Genomic DNA, 16,629 nt, shown 5'->3' with positions numbered 1-16,629 from the left:
CTTTCAGGTTGGATACCTTTTTAAAAGGAATAATTGCTCCTTTTGGGGGAATGGTGTGTTCCATTGATGTTTCATGCATTCAATTTGATTTATTACCTTATGCTACATCACTTGTAATGGTGTATAAACCACACTCTAGTATTGGGCCTACAAGAATGTACCATGAACTAAACTCATGGCTAAAGCTAGCATATGAATTTTTAAGTGATGCCCTTGCGGTGAGGAGTAACGATTAGTGAGGTATACCATAGTGGACTTAGTCAACTTATGCTTATGCATGGGTACCAGCCTAGATCATTCTCATTGGCTTAATGATTAAGAATATGAAGGTATTGATAGCTAAAGATTTCTTGATAGATAGTATCCAAAAATGTTTCACATGTATTACAGTCATCATTCGAAAAATCAATAATATAGCATATAAGTTAGAACTCCCTTCCAATGTCAAGGTTCATCCAATTTTCTACATGACCAGTCTCAAGGAGAAATTGGGCTAATATCTCCTAAATAATTAATAGAGTTGAGGGAATCGACCTATATTCCACATGAACTTGAAAAGGCTCTCAGATAAAATCCAGATCAGCTCAAGAATAGGATTATTACTAGGTAGTATATTAAAGATAGGCTAAATGAAGATCTAGCTTGGTAGAATTGACTTAAAGATAGGATTCCGTAGCTTTATTTCCAAGGGCGTAAATATTTGAATGGGAGAATGTCACATCCCTAGCTAACCCTAATTAGCTAGTGACTCACCTATGGGTTAGGGGAGAACCTAGTGGATGGAATAAGAGATTAAGATGAGTAATCCTAACTAGAGTAATCCAAGGAAAAAAATATTTGAATGGGAGAATGTTGCATCGTTAGCTAGCCTCAGTTAGCTAGTGACTCACCTATAGGTTAGGAGAGAACCTAGTGGATGGAATTAACAGGTTAGGATGAGTAATCCTAACTAGAGCGATAAATTTGGATGGAGGTCTAGAAGGAAATGGATTCTGAAGGCTAATTACAGCCAAGCAGTGTGGCTATATATTGGCATAGGTGCCTTAGTGTTGGAGAGACGTCTGAGTACTTTGTACTATTTGTACCTAATGAGCTACATCGTTGCACCCTTGTGGGTGGAGCTTCCATGGTACGAGATATGGAGGTGCCTTGTGTCTTCTCGATGACCTCTGATGCACAATGGTAAGTGGATTGCTCTATGGTTGGAGAGTGAGTCCAAGTGAAGCACTCTATGACGTATGTGATCATTAGTGTAATATTTGTTTGAATGCTTCTTTGTGTGATGCATAGATTGCATTATTATAATTGAATTCTGTAATGTACACAAATGCATGAATAGTATGTTATGCCTCATTGAAAAATGTGTTATGCCTCATCAAATGATTATGAATGCAATGAGAAAATTTCAATCTTCTTGTATTTCTTTGAATAATGCCTAGATCATAAATGCATAGTTATTCATCGTAGAGAAATCAATTAATTCATAAGGCAGTGTGTATAATGCACCTTGTTAGTATTCTTAAGGATTATCGGTGGTATTATGGTGACTGTTGGCGGTGATTGGCCTACCACTAGTGATAGTAAGCTCATTATCAACAGTAAGTAGAATCTTACTGGCATTAATTGACCTATTACTGATAGTACTACCACAACTACCGACAGTAATCAGACCATTATTAACAGTAGTCCAGCAGTTTCTAGGTACTTGTAATTGAAAGGTTTTCATGTGTGATTGCGCTCATCATTGCATGAGAATTCACATACATAAAGCACGTCAACAGGGCACATAAGTATTGAATCATTGATGATGATAATTTGTCTAGTTCGAGGGCCACTTGGGCTACACTAACTTTGTAAATGCCATTTGCTCATGATACTTTGCCGCTTGTTATATGCTTGGCATTTGATTTGGACTTGCATCTCTTCCATGACTTGCTAGTATCTCCATCTCAATCCTCTTATAAGTATTGGAGTGTTTTGCCATTCTTGTAGACTACCATCTTCCTTCATTGGCACATCCAACATAGACCCTCCTCAATAGGATTGCCAAAACTATTGGCCATGAATTGTGCCTAAGAATATGATCCGTTTCAGTCAATCATGCACGTAGGTTGCTCACACTCTAGAATCCATGAAGGAACTAATAGAAAAAATTGCTTTTTGTAGGATGGTCCGCCGGGCCCACAACCCCCCTTAAAGATTGCATATTTGCAAAGAAGACCAAACACTAACGAAGGTGAATTCATATACGAGTGCATATGCATATATTGACAATAACTACTCAAGTCGGAGAAGAAAAGTACATTTGTGAGATACAATACAAGCTTGCTTATGAAAGAACATTGCAACCCGATTTCTAATGCTAGGCAAACACTCATACTCTTCTCAGTCAACTGTGCAATACTGCTCTCTTTAACGACAATCCCCCTTATAATTGACCATTGTCTCCTTAAGTATGCTCCCTCCATTAGGTTTGGCTACGTCTTTGCCACATTGGGAGTCTTGCCATTGAAATAGCCGAAACTATTGCACGACTTCTGCACAATTGTCAAGATTGTTGGTCGAATCTCTCCGTGACTTGTGGTTGCCCTTCTCTAGGATTGCTCGGTATGCCTCTGTTTGTTGACTCCTTTAATCTTAGGGTTTACTGTGGCTCGATCCATTCGACTCAGATTCTAGCTGTGGCTTGTTTTGTTCATCATTCTTGATATAGCAAAGGTGTGTCATTCTTGATTCAACAAAGGCGAGTGAATTGCTTTAGAAGCCCACAAAGTGTGAACACAAAGATATCATATATACTCCATTCAAATTGTGTGAAAAAGAAACCAATAGAAATCCAAAGGAAATGCTTCCATGATCACTCTTTTAAGGGTAGGAAAAAATTAGCTCTAGGAGGTTCCCATGTGGACAAGCGGGCGAACTATGGTGACACTAGCAGTGCAAGATGATGTGAAGAAGCATCCATGCAAGTTGTTGGGGTCTTCAATCCCAAAACACTCTAAGGCTAGCAAGAGTTGAAAAAAAGGGCTTGCTAGCTTAGTAATGCAATGCTTATTAGGAGCCATCCAATGAAAATCTTGCAAACTCATTTAAAGCCTAGTTTGAACCCTGTTGTGACTCCCCAAGGTGGTGCTACCATCTCTACACATGAGGACACACAACTGTTTTGTGAGTACCTCCTTTGCATAGCATTGCATCTTGAAACTTTCCCCGAGGTGGTGCTACCATCCACACATGAGGACAACACCTCTTTGGTGAGTAATGCCTTTGCATAGCATTGCATCATTGGACTTCATCCTTGAAACTTTCAACCATGGTAGAAGTGGGGAGGGGAGTGCTTTGAGGTGAAAACGGAGCGAGTCAAGTCAAAGGCAAAACTTGAGGAAGTCAAGCTTGAGCAATTGTAAAAACTCACGGAGTCACCTTAAGTGCAATACTTTTGGAAGGCAAGCAAGTGTAAACTCACCAAGTCACCTCAAGTGAAATAAAGTGCAAAGGACGGAAAAAGAAAAGGCTCAATAGGCCCTAGAAAGAGGGCAAAAAACAATGAATAATCAAAAGGCGTATTTCTCTTAGAAAGAGAGGGGGGGGGGTGGGGGTGTCCGGAAATCAGTAGTGAACGAGAAGAGAGAGTTGTAGAGCGCGGGAGTGTCCATGGTAAGCATATAAGAACACCATGAAGGAGCTGCTCCGCCGCCGCCGCCTCCTCCTCCTCCTCCTCCTTTTAAAGGAGGCGGGAGCTGCTTTTGTGGGTGTAAACTACGGCGGCGCCGGCGCCCCGCCGCCGCCGGAGCAGCTGGTCGCCCTCCTGAAATCGCAGTCCATCACCCATCTCCGCCTCTCGGCCGACTCCGCCGCCGCAGCCAACGTCGCCCTTTTACGAGCCCTGGCGGGCTCCGGAATCCAAGTAATGCTCACGCTGCCCACGACGGAAATCCTGAGCATCGCCGTCTCCAACGCCAGCGCCGCCCACTGGATCGCCGCCAACGTACTTCCGTTCCTCCCCGCCACCAACATCTCCGCCATTTGCGTCGCGCCGCGGCTCCTCTCCTCCGCCGCCTACCTCGCCCCCTGCCTCCTTCCGGCACTCTCTTTGCTCCATTCCGTCCTCGTTTCGTCGCCCATCTCTGCCCATGTTAAGCTATCAACCTCCTTCCTCCCCTCCCTCCTCCTCGACCCCTTCCCCCCCTCCCAAGCTCACTTCCTCCCCTCCTCCCTCCCGACCCTCACCCCCTTCCTCGACTTCATCTCCTCCTCCCAATCCTTCATCTTGCTTGAGTTCTTCCCTTACGATATCTATAAGTCCGCCCGTGGCGTCATCCTACTCGACTACGCCCTCCTCAACCCCCTCCCCCCCGATCGCATCGTTACCGACTCCAACACCCTCTTTCAGTATCGCAACCTATTTGATGCCGTGCTTGACGCCGCTTTCTTCGCCCTCGCCAACCTCAACCGTAGCCACATCCCCGTCGTCGTCTCCGCCACGGGCTGGCCCTCCGCCGGAGATGCTAGCGACGACGAGGCCACTGCCGATAATGCCTCCCTCTACAACAGCAACCTCGTTGCCCACATCGTCAACGATTCCGGGACGCCCAAGCGGCCGGGAGCAATCATCAACACGTACCTCTTCGAGCTCTTCAACGAGGACTCGGCCATTGGTCCCCCGTCTAGGAAGCATTACGGGCTCTTCAATTCCTCCACTCTGGCACCTTTGTATCCATTGCGTCTGAGCAACTCGGGGCCTCTGTTGGCGAACGACACAGCTACGCAGCTGTTCTGCGTAGCCAAAGCAGACGCTGATCCGGATGAGCTACAAGTTGCCCTGGACTGGGCTTGCGGTCCTGGGCACGCTAATTGTTCCGCCATCCAGCCTGGGACGCTCTGCTATGAGCCAAACACCTTGCAAGCGCATGCTTCGTATGCTTTCGATAGTTACTATCAAGAGAACAACAGAACGGACGGAAGCTGTGATTTCAACGGAGTCGCTACGGTCTCCACCACGGACCCTAGTAAGATCGTATGCTCCTCTCTAATTTTCAATGATATATCGAGTGGCGCTACATTGAATTCCGTTTGCAACGTGAGGTGTTCGTTTCCTTTGTGCTTCTTTCGTTTTGGATATGAGAGAATGGACTGGTTTTCTGCAGGTACGAATGTTTGTAGCTACCCTGGAAGGTATGTCAAGCCTCGAACGAAAAATGGCTTTGTGTCATATTTACTTTGTTCTCCCGTTTAGTCTAAGTTGTTCTAACGTAAACAGATCTCGAAATGTTACAGCAATATCACAACAAATGGTACCGCCAACGTAACCATCCCGACAAACTCTACCGGCCGTGGTGGGAACTCCACCAATAATTCTACAGCTTCTTCGTCAATAGATCAGCACCGAGGAGTATCTTGGATACATATCCTTTTCACTTTAGCATCGCTCTACCTCGTGATGACTGTCCCATCTCAATTTTAGGGAGCTCAGGAATCGGCATTGTTGATTGAGCCGAGTACGAGTGAGCTTTCGGGCAGCTTGGATACGTAAATTTCGATAGAGGTGGATGATACCAAAGGATAAATGTGAATGCATGTTTCAAACTTGGCACTTTCAAACGTGTGGAAAGTTCAGGGTCCTTGTATCTGCACAACCTCTGTAAGCTTTTGTTAGCATCTTTTCTCTAGAAATCTACATGTAATGTGTGCTTCAACCAGTTGCTGAAGAATTAGCAGATGGAGAATAGACCAGAAGTAGTTCCTATAGTATACAGGTGGTGGGCGACTGGTTTCAACCTTGACATGAAGAAAATGGAAGTTTCCTTGGTGACGTGTGGTCACTTCGCAGTCGAATGTTTGAAAACAATGAAGAGAAAATAGTTGAATCTCCCCAAAAGGTTAGTAAAAAGCTTGGAGCTACGTAACATGTCCAAGACTTTAAGCATGGTAAAGACCACACAATCACCAAAAATGCACTTTGGTTATGGGCTATGCAGTTGCATGCTTTTCGTAATCTCCCCCGGTGGACATGGGCCATGAATATGGAGGCAGAGTCTTAATTTTAGAATTTTAAAGACATAATTTTAGAATTTTAAAGACATAGATGTCGGCCATCGTTGAACTAGTGGCTAAGATTTTCTAGTAGCCCTTCGATCCAGACACTCTAGTCAAAGCTCATGAATGTGAAACCTTCTCCATTCCAAGTTTACCTGGTAGATCAATGACTTGTCAAACTTTTTCTTTTGGATATTGTTATAGCAATTGGTGGCGTGCATTATACTATTAGTCTGCTCATAATTCCAATGAAGAGAATGCCTAGCCAATACTATTCGAAAGAACTTGGTTGAAAAGTGCAAAGGTGTAGCATGATTGGGGCTCCTAGTTTGATAACCATCAAGATTAGAGAAGTAGAAGGTCAGGTTTCAACTAAACCAAGGAGAGTTCGAAGTAGTTGTAGACTCAACAGAAATTCCGAAGTTGAAGATAAATTTCCATAGGATGTTGAAACTCAACTCATGGGACTTCAAATCTTTTCTATTGGAGAGCTCAACCTATTTCAAGTAGCATTTCACTTCAAATAGAAGAGAGAAGTTGAGAAGTTCGTAGAACAATAAAATCTCCATCCAAACAATTTCATTGAAGATCTAGTTGGTGAAAATGGAATCATATGAGCCAAAGATGATAGGTATTTGGCTTAGTTTTGAATAGTTGACTCTAGAGCCAACACAAGAACTAAATCTAGGAACATAAAAGAACCCACATATAGTAGTCATCAGTGCCCATGTGGTTGGTGATCAACTTTAAGCAATAAAAGACTTGTTCATGTAGTAAAAGACTTATATTTCCCTTCTATCACTTCCTCAGCACTTACATTGACCTGACCTAAGTGCATTTGATAGGTGATTTGGTAAATTTCAGTCATTGGTGGCCTGTTTAGGTTGTTTTGTGAATGCTTTTGGAAGACCGTACATGTAAATGCTCGTCTCAGTTCGTTGTCTGGATACACTACACGGCCTGAGCATAGGATGAACTTTCTAATATTTGGCAAGTTTTCACAGACAAGTATTTTTCTCCACGCCGGCTCAAAAAGTCCTATATGCTGCACAACACCCCCCGCTTTGCCAAAAGTTCTATAGGCTGCACAACACCCTGTAGCTCTGCAAAATCTTCTTAGAGCCAGTGTACACGAGACACAAATGCACAGCTGGTGGCACAACAAGATTTTGTTCACACACATAAATTGCTCAAGGAGGTTTTGGCATTTAATAGAGGTTGGTGGAGCATTTGATAGAGGTTGGACAGAGGTCTAAGTACTTGCAAGGCACTGGTGCTCAAAATGGCACCTTCAAAAAATGAGTTGCACAAAGGAGCACTAGTGGCACTCCAACTGTACCTCGAAATTTGAGCCAGCCTTCAAAACTCACCACCAGTGGTGCATTTTAGGGCGTGTGTGCACTAAGGCTCAGTGCACACGCTCCCATTAGGGAGCAACTCGTGCGAGTTGCGCACTGGTTTTTATGTATCGCCACCCCCAAAGAGTTCACGCGCATAAATTGTAAATGTATTCGCCACTCTATGGCTCGCCAGATCTATATCCCTTCTGGTTTTGCAAACACGTTTAGAGCGCACTGTGCGGTAGAAATTAACTGCTAGGCCCTTCCTAGCACTACGGACGGTCAACGAATTACGGTCTTCAGCATTGGAACCGCGTGACTCATGAGACGAGCGATCCCCGCGCAGTTTCTTTCATCTTTTTCCTGATCAACAACTGAAGAGATGGTCCAAGGCACCTGCGTGCGTTTCTGTGCGACAGACCTTAAGAGAAGTTGTGAACTGTTCAATCTATACTATGTAGACACGATCACCGTTTCCCGCGGGCCGGAACGCGCTCTACGCCGACCTTCGTACTGGCTTCAGGTGCAAACTCACGTGCATGCTTTTTCAAATCCTTGCCTTTTGGCATTTACCTTTGTACTAGCCTGATTTCCAGTTTTTTCGCATGTTACATAGTACGACGGGCACCATGGTCTCTCACGGTTGTCTCATCACATGGCACAGGACGTTTGCAATTTGTCCACACAACATTTTTTTGGCCCTGTCTTGTGTCACGTGTGTGAAGGACCTGGTCTGGTCCATCGCCGCCCAGCAATTTCGCAGAGACTTTCCACTGCCCAGCGCCCGCACTCTGCCACCCTCCCAATTATTGAAAGACGCAAGAAGGGCGATACGAACTGCAAAGGATTTGTGGTCGCATACAAGGATTTGTGGTCTCATGCGGGAGCCTTAGGGCCTGTGCACACGAGTAAAAAATGAGGAGTTTGTGTCCTAACCATCATTTTGTTCACGCTCCTAATTGATCAACTACCTTCAAGCATCTACTAGAGCTCTTGGAGCTTGAGTTGCTTGAAATAGAAGTCTGAGTTGCTTGCAATAGAGGTGTGAGTACTTGTTGCAAGAAGAGGTGTGTGAGAGAGTTGGACATACGAGTACGGAACCTGTGCTTTGCACAGAAAAAGATGCATGAACATCCTCAACCACTCCCCATCTGAAGGTGGACCTTTGATTCTTAAATTGCTAATCAATTCACCTTGCATACTTGGATTGAATTTTGAAAATTTGGCTAAGTCTTAACTCATGGCTCAGAGACCTTCCATCTCCTCCTTTCATTCCATTAACCTTTCATCTCCTCCTTCCTTTCGAAGGTTACCTTCCATCTCCTCTGAGACCTTCCATCTTCTCCTTCCTCCCAAAGGTGACCTTCCATCTCCTCCATTCCATTGACCTTCTATCTCCTCCTTGCCCCTAAAGCTGCCTCTTGTCTTTCCACCTCCTCCCCAAAGCCTGCCTCTTATCTTTCCACCTCCTCCCCCCTCAAAGCCCCCATCCAACATCTCCTTCTTTGTGACACGTGGCATGCTCTTCTCCTCCAAGCTGCCACATGTCCTCTCTTTTTTTTTGGGTATCCGTGGCTAATAGGTTAAAGATTTGATTGGCTTACCCATAAAGGTCTCTATGAGCTCACAAGGAGTGACGACACTTCAACCTAATGCCAATGCCAAATGCCTCCTTTTTTAGAAAATAGTGACGACACTTCAACCTAATGCCAATGCCAAATGCCTTCTTTTTTAGAAAATGGTGCTCTGGTGCATCGTCCAAAATTAGGTGCCAATCTGCACATCAAAGGTGCTTCAACTTACTCTCGAAATATATGCTAGTCTCCAAAAATTGACACCAACCTCGCATTTTAGGCATTGCATGCACATGCGATTAGAGGAGGGCTTTTTAGGCAGCAACATAGTGGAACCAACCCCCTGTCTGCCTTCTCATTGAGCCATGTGGCACACTATAAAAAGCAACCCCAACTGACATGAGTGAATCCTATATTTGATGTTGCTAGATACCACCCTCTCGGCTCCCTCCTTTCTTGTTAGGCACGCGACATAGTGGCTTAGAACGAGATTTTGCCTGCTCAACCTACGCCGTTCATTGTTGCTTGCCCAGTTCTAGTTCGCGCCTCTATTGGCAATGGGGTGTCATTCGATTGGGTAGAGGGAGCATGGGGGCGAATAGCCTCCCCATATGTCACTAGTACCTCCTCAACCACCACATGTTTTCGCATTGTCACTAGCTACGTTGGCAAGACAATGTCTTCGACAAGGCTAACTATGGTCATATCTTACAATCCAGCAGTGGAAAGTTGGATTGAAAACATTGAAATGCATAAAGCTGGGCTAGTGTTGGATTTCAGCTCACCCACAATGGGAATATTCAAATGCATTTCTATTAGGTTATTCCCATCCTACCATGTAATAGCACTCTCATAACACTTAAACAACTTGGAGTGGGTTAAGTGGGAGAGAGCACATGGCATCATTTCATGTGTTTAGGAGATGGGGACAAGGACATATGTTATCATTCCATGCCTATAAAAGAGGATCCCATTGTATGCAGAGTCTTGAAGCCATGGTCTAAGATGGGAGTGACAATGCCAATTTAGATTCCTATCCTAAACTCATACATCCATCCATGTTCCCTTAACCCTAATTATAACACTTTGCAAATCATGTTTGTTGAAAAGTTTGAAGAATGACATTAGTATTTGTTCTGAAATCTTTCACTACAAGACATAGGCCTCTTTTCGACATTGTACGGGCATGGGCATGAAGATCGTTGGTATGGTTAGCAGGCGGAGAAGGTGTCGGAGTAGATGTCAAAATAGCCATCAGTATGGTTGTCAGTATATCTGTCGGTATAGGGATTGGTATATACCGATCACTATACTGACATATATATCGACTACTACCAACCCTTGCACCGACGCTTTCACCGACTTCTAGGTACATTTTACAGAACATCATTTTCAAGGGTCCTAAACTAATTATGGACCATAAGTTTGGTCATTTGAAAGATAAAAAATATAAGAGTATGTACACCAAAATTGAGATGACAACACTCATATATTGATAGTGAACTTAACATAAAAATTAATGTACAAAATGTCACTATAAAAATGTGAGGGCCAAATTACACATAAGAAGTCTCGTCGATCTCAAAACTATAAATCAGTAGCATTTACATCGACTACTTCATCTTGAGCCAAGTCTTGTATGCCAAATATGTCTATCTCAAGGTTTACATACAATTGATCACCTACATCATCATCCCCTATTATATGTCTACCTAAGATTTGATCCTCTAGTTCACTGGCCTCTAGTTCTCCCTCTTCTTTCCCAAAGTCGTGATCTCCACTTCCTCCATTACAGTGCTCTTATTGTCACCTTCTTTGTGGCCCATATTGTCATTTTCATCCTCTTTCCTAAATCCATCGGCATCATTGTTTGGGTCTTCTACTGGCATCTTTGTATCCACATTCCTATCTTCAAAATATGTTTGCTTCGAGGTGCAACTTGGATCATGTACCACCATCTTGGATCCAAATGATCTGGATGAAAGACCACTTACGTTGAAGATACAAATTAGGTGCTAGTAATTATATACTTTAATGCTCAAGTATAAATATATATATATATGAACATCTTCCAACATTTGTTTGAAAACGAAGATATTAGCTTTTAATCAATTTATTAGTGTGTACCTGTTCACAATGCTCTAGAAGAACAAAAGTATCACTTTCATCAGTCTAGGGTCTGGTGGAGTCAATGGCAAAGGAACCACAACTGTCTCTCCTAGTTGTAGCATTGGGACCATTGTAGATAGTTCTAAACCATTTGATAACAATAATGAAAATACTAAATCATCTAAAATTAAATTCAGAGATATCACGTATGGTCCCATAATAATCTAATTGCGAAGAGAGAAGATTGGTATCAGAAGCACTTGCTCGACTATCTTGTACAAAGTTAGCCATGATTCCACGATCATATGTGACTCTCCTTTCAAATCAATGCGTTCCACACAAAAATGCCGTCCATGTGACCACAATGCACTGTACATTTTGTACTACAAAAGAACATGATTAAAACAACGAGGATGCATTTTGTAGCGATTGTGATCATAAATACCTAAATTAAGTAGAAAGGTTAAAAAATTACATGTGGCATACATCTGACTGCAAGCTCCCGGTCTCGATCGGTTAAGTCCTCTCTATCATGTTCGCCATGTGGCCTATGTGCTAGTAATAGTGACATGTCATGTGACGTGGTGGGATGATGAGTCACACGTGACGTGTAAGGATAAGGTGATGATACAACAAATTAGACTAATGTGGCACTAGATAAGACTTGATGACATTGTAGAGACATGCAATGATGCCGATATGGACATTGGTGATGTGGCACATAAGGCCCTGCGGGGCTACCATGTGGCAAATTAATGACCAACCCTATGTGTGACCCTGGTGAAGATAGGGTTGATGATGTGCCAAAGGTGTCAACCATGTGTCATCTTTGTGTGGTGCCATGTGTGACCGGAGGATAACCTTTACCAAAATCTGCGAAGATCCCATTTTGGTCAAGGATTTTCATCGGGTTGCAATGTCGTTGTCTTGATCATTGCCAACATTTGTTCATGTTTGATGCATGATAGGTTGTTGGCCTCTCATCATGGTCATGGCTTAGTGTCGCTTAGAGGTCATTGAAGGAGGCTATTAAGAGTCTTGCCTGTTGGTTGCATCATCAACGGCGATTGTTTGCTTATTGAAGTAGTGGCAGGTCGCATTGTGTGAGGGTTGTGTGTTAGAGGCTAGACAATCGTGGGTTTGCATTGTTGGCATTGTAGATGCAGTGAGGGTTGTTGGCCTTATCGCTGTGCTTCTAAGTCGGTCATGCAGATGGCTGCGATGGTCACCTTGCTCCATGCATTGATAGTTGGAGCATGGCCTGTGATGATCTACAATTAAGCTACCTCTAATTTGCAATTTCTTGCTTTGCATTGATTGTCAGTCATTGTCCTTGATGTGAGGAGTTGGTCGTCCGTCAATCTGTGGTGCTTTGTCGGAAGGATCTTTCTTAGGTGCTATCGATTTGTGTTGCCTTTCCTACAAGGTTGGTCACTAGAGGCTGCTTGTTGATGATGTTGCCTTTTGAGGTGCAAGAGCTCGTAGATGGCATTGTTGTAGGATGACATTGTGGTGTTGACAGAGCCTTGGTGCGAGCCATAGCTTGTTTACAAGAGTCCATGTCGAGTTTTCCCGTTGGCTTGCTATTGTGTTGCAGTTGTGTGTCACAGTAGCTTGTTGTCATTGCATCTATTGTAGGAGCCGAGCATCAAGGTTCATTCAAGTTTTTATTGTAGGATCTTGTGAGTATATGTAGCTTCAGGTTGCTTGCCCGTTGTATGTGGATTGTTATAGCTTCGGGTTGAGTAGTTGGGTTGATGAAGCTGCTTATTGTACCTTAGTGTTGAATATAGATAGGGTTTTTTGAAGGCATTGTTGGAGATGTAGGCCATATCATTGTTGTGCTTTTGCATTAAGCCATTTAGAAGTCACCTGTGTTGCAGGGCTAAAGGATTGCTTGCCTTGTGTCACTTGTGCTATGCCATGAGCTGCTGGTTGCCTAGTTGAAGGTGTTATGGAAGCCTTCTCTCCCAAAGTGAAAGATTTATCAGATCCAGGAAATATCTCCCTCTAACGAACTGAAGCTCGAGAACTCTCACAAGAAATATATCAACAGAAAACGAACCAATGGATGAATGGAAATCTCTATTCTCTCAACAAAAATCTCTCAAGGAGATAATGGAGAAACATTTCTCTATGGAAGTGAACTCTCACAAGAACACTCGAAAAACTCTCAATCACAATCTCTCTCACTCTCACAATGATTGCGATGCCTCAATGGAAGACAAGGAAGCTCTGATACCATGAACAAGTATGGAGAGAGGAGAGGAGAAGAGTGGAGATGAGGAGAGAGGGCACACCTATGGTCAATGTTAGGGTTAGGGTTTCCAACCCTTTTCTTTTTAGCACTCTATGTGTTAGTGCTATGCACATATGATAACACATGATGTTGAGATGAATCCTCCACAATCTTTGCCTCTATTACATGTTTACTCTCAATGTCTTTCATTAGCATCATGAAAATGATCATGGTATCTGGTTGTATGCCAATGTTAAGGATGATAGAGGGAGTTAGGCATAAGATTGCATGTTTGCAAATACGCCTTGTTGAAATCATGATGCTAGCCATATTGTGTGTGATCAACAAGTGAGGGGTAGAAGAGTACTATGACGAGAGAATCATGTGAATGGAAGAGAATCATGTGGAAGATGTTGATTGGATCTTATTTTCCATAAGTTACTGGAACTAATGTTATTTTCCATAAAATTCTTTTAGTTATGATTCCATTATCTTATTTTCCCTTAACATTGGATTTCTCTACTAAGTGATGTCCTTGTCCAAGGGAGATTGGATCAAGAAGATTAGAGTGAGGTAAAAAATAAGCCCTTGAGGCTACAATTGCTCGTAGAGTCTATGATGCCCATTGTATGTGATCTAAGGAGTCAATGAAATTCAACTAACATTGTTATAGACTACCATACTTGTACACCACCATGCATGCAAATCACCATGCTTATGTTAAAGGCCTTTCTTGAATCAGATCATTCATATTAATCGATGTTAATACTTCTAATTTAGATGTAATTGCATACATGCCAACTACATCTATACTAGTCTTGAGTTAATACAGATCACCATGCATGCAAATCACCATGTTTGTGTTAAAGGCCTTTCTTAAACCACATCATTCATATTAATCAATGTTAATAGTTACAATTTAGATGTAATTGCATGATACATGCCAACTTTATCTATGCTAGTCGAGTTAGTACAGTAGCCTTTGATTCTTTGGTATAGATTTGATCAAATCATTCCTTCCTTGCCTCCTTCTTTTGAGATTGATACACTTTTAAGACTATATTAAATAATTCTTTGAACTAATTTATGCAAGGCTAAGTCACATTTATGTGATCCTATAATTTGATAGGTTGCATCATTTAGTTGTGGTACATTTCTAGATCAACAAAATTAGTACGTGTTTGATATTAAACATATTTCTACTTATGTACACATACTAAATATATTCATACATAATATATTTCACGTTTGAGGGTTCATATTCTCTTGATAATTTTGGATAAATTATAGAAGGGGCACTATAATTTTCTGATGTGGTACCTTGCCAAATCGACAAATTTGTGAAATAATTTGTATATGATATGGAACATGTTTTACAATATATACTTGTACTAAATATGTTTCATATGAAATAGCAATTTTCCTATACATTTCCCTTAAGTCTTTCATTACATTCTTATCTATGTGAGCATTCTAGGGCCCTTTGGTGTGGAGACAATGAGTGTGTCAAAACCCAAAAGACAAAGCATCAAAAAAACTTGTTAAGCATCTGTTCAAGAAAAAAGGATTTAGTTTAAACATTGTATTAAAAATTTTTGAACTTGTGTAAAGTCCACTTTCAAAACTGGACTAAAGAAAAGTCCAAAATTCCCTAATACACTCCTAATGTAGTTTTTAAAGCTAACTTTAAAAACCAAAGTTTAATGAAAATACCAACTACTTGATGAGGTTACCAAAATACTTACTATTATGCAGATTATGCTAGTGATGAATAGTTTGCTAATGCAAATTTTAAGCTTGATAACCTATATATTTCTATGGTTTTTTAAGATTACTTAAATTATGCTACATGGTCAAAAATTTTCCATGAACATTCTACTTTCTATAATTTCTTAGGAACATTAATAGATTGACCAAATCTCTTGCAAAGGTGGTATACATATATATCATCTTAGTGTAGACACCCTTAAGTATAAAGTCAAATTAATAAAAAATGGATGTAACATTATAGAGCCACACATGATGAGAACTTGCCACTGAAAAACAAACTATATTAGAAATTCTAATATGATATTCTCAGCCCCACTAGGCTTGTTGCAAAGAATACAAAATAAGATTATCAACTATACTATTACAAGCCACGCAGGTCAAGACCACAAAGGTCGAGATATAATGCCACGCTTTGTTGGGATCTCGAAAAGAGTTAGTTTTTCCTCCTAGTCAATAGATTCAACATTTCAGATTCAAGAATATATTTTGAGTCATCATTAAATAAGAAAATGTAACAGATGACCCCTTGAAACTTTTGTAGATACTCAGTGTGATTCAAGTTTTCTTTTCATCCCTCTTCAAGGGTGATTCTACAAGCTTTGCAAAAGTGTTGCCCATCAATAGGCTCAAACCTGCATCTATCAAGGAACCTATTTTTTGTGAGCATATACCTCTTCTCGATGGCATTCCCACGTCTACTCTAGTAGAGATCAGCTTCGCAAGCAAAGTCTATCTTTGAGCTCTTCAAAGGCTTTAAGAAAATCTCTGCGCTTTTGAAATGCGACTTCCTTCAACTGAGGATCATCTTCTAGAAGTCTCACAAACTTCATTGGATGGAGAGGGACATTGCCTGCAAATGGCATCTTAGCATTCCTGATCTCTTCATACAGATTGCGTGCAAAATGCACATCCTGCTTCCATTGATTTGCGAACAAGGAAGCTCAATCAATAAGTGGTGTGGTGACAAGGAATTGTACCAATCCCCAAATATATCCCTCGTCTTTAGAAGGATGTAAATTTTCCACGCTTATAGAAAATCAACAAATGCATCTTCTTCCTCCTCAGTAGCCTCACTGTCACTATCCAACTGCTTGCAATAACTGCACTCACTCGGTTTGATCATGGAGCTAGAGTTCTTTTCGCTCTCCTTCTTGGAAATTTAGCTGTGAAAGTTGATCTTGACTCACTTGCATTCTTGTAGTTTTAGCTAGAGATAGAGTACCAGTACTTAACGCCATGGTGGTTGCAGGGTGTACAACCTCGGAATGAGATGCTACTAGTGGTACACTTGCTATTGGTGGTGCACTTACTATAGGTACTACTACTAGCACACTTACTGGAGATACTACTACTGGCACACTTACTGTAGGTGCAACAACACTCTGCAAACCATCCCAATTTATCTTGAGTAATCTCAAGGCATCAAGTAGTTCTGCAGATCCTTGCACTAAATTTGGTAGAGATCTGGTACATGCTTCAACATGTACTTCTTATCCATTGCCCATAACTTATATACCACATCTTCATTCTTACTTCTGCATGCAACCTCAACTGAACCATT

General features: G+C 41.8%; 1 protein-coding gene across 1 annotated transcript; it reads left to right on the top strand.

Annotated features, from left to right (window-relative positions):
- Window positions 1-3,664: 3,664 nt before the first annotated feature.
- On the top strand, window positions 3,665-5,956 carry LOC147890946 (glucan endo-1,3-beta-glucosidase 2-like). Its single transcript, XM_087389817.1, has 3 exons — window positions 3,665-5,009; window positions 5,148-5,175; window positions 5,278-5,956. Exons 1-3 carry the CDS (start codon window positions 3,677-3,679, stop codon window positions 5,462-5,464), a joined length of 1,548 nt encoding a protein of 515 aa, XP_087245943.1. The 5' UTR covers window positions 3,665-3,676; the 3' UTR covers window positions 5,465-5,956.
- The last annotated feature ends 10,673 nt before the right edge of the window (window positions 5,957-16,629 follow it).

The sequence above is a fragment of the Dipteris shenzhenensis genome, chromosome 18, assembly GCF_047967505.1.
Source record: "Dipteris shenzhenensis isolate YYH24624 ecotype China chromosome 18, Dip_SZ_1.0, whole genome shotgun sequence".
Taxonomy (NCBI): domain Eukaryota; kingdom Viridiplantae; phylum Streptophyta; class Polypodiopsida; order Gleicheniales; family Dipteridaceae; genus Dipteris; species Dipteris shenzhenensis.
The sequence above is the reverse complement of the archived record's forward strand: the minus strand, read 5'-3'. Positions and strand labels throughout refer to the sequence as shown.

What these genes read in the sequence shown, in the direction of transcription:
- LOC147890946 (XM_087389817.1), top strand. Translation starts at nt 3,677, where the DNA reads ATGAAGGAGCTGCTCCGCCGCCGCCGCCTCCTCCTCCTCCTCCTCCTT. An exon ending in GGTCTCCACCACGGACCCTA is followed by an intron (nt 5,010 to 5,147) that starts GTAAGATCGTAT and finishes GGTTTTCTGCAG; the next exon opens with GTACGAATGTTTGTAGCTAC. An exon ending in GTTTGTAGCTACCCTGGAAG is followed by an intron (nt 5,176 to 5,277) that starts GTATGTCAAGCC and finishes GAAATGTTACAG; the next exon opens with CAATATCACAACAAATGGTA.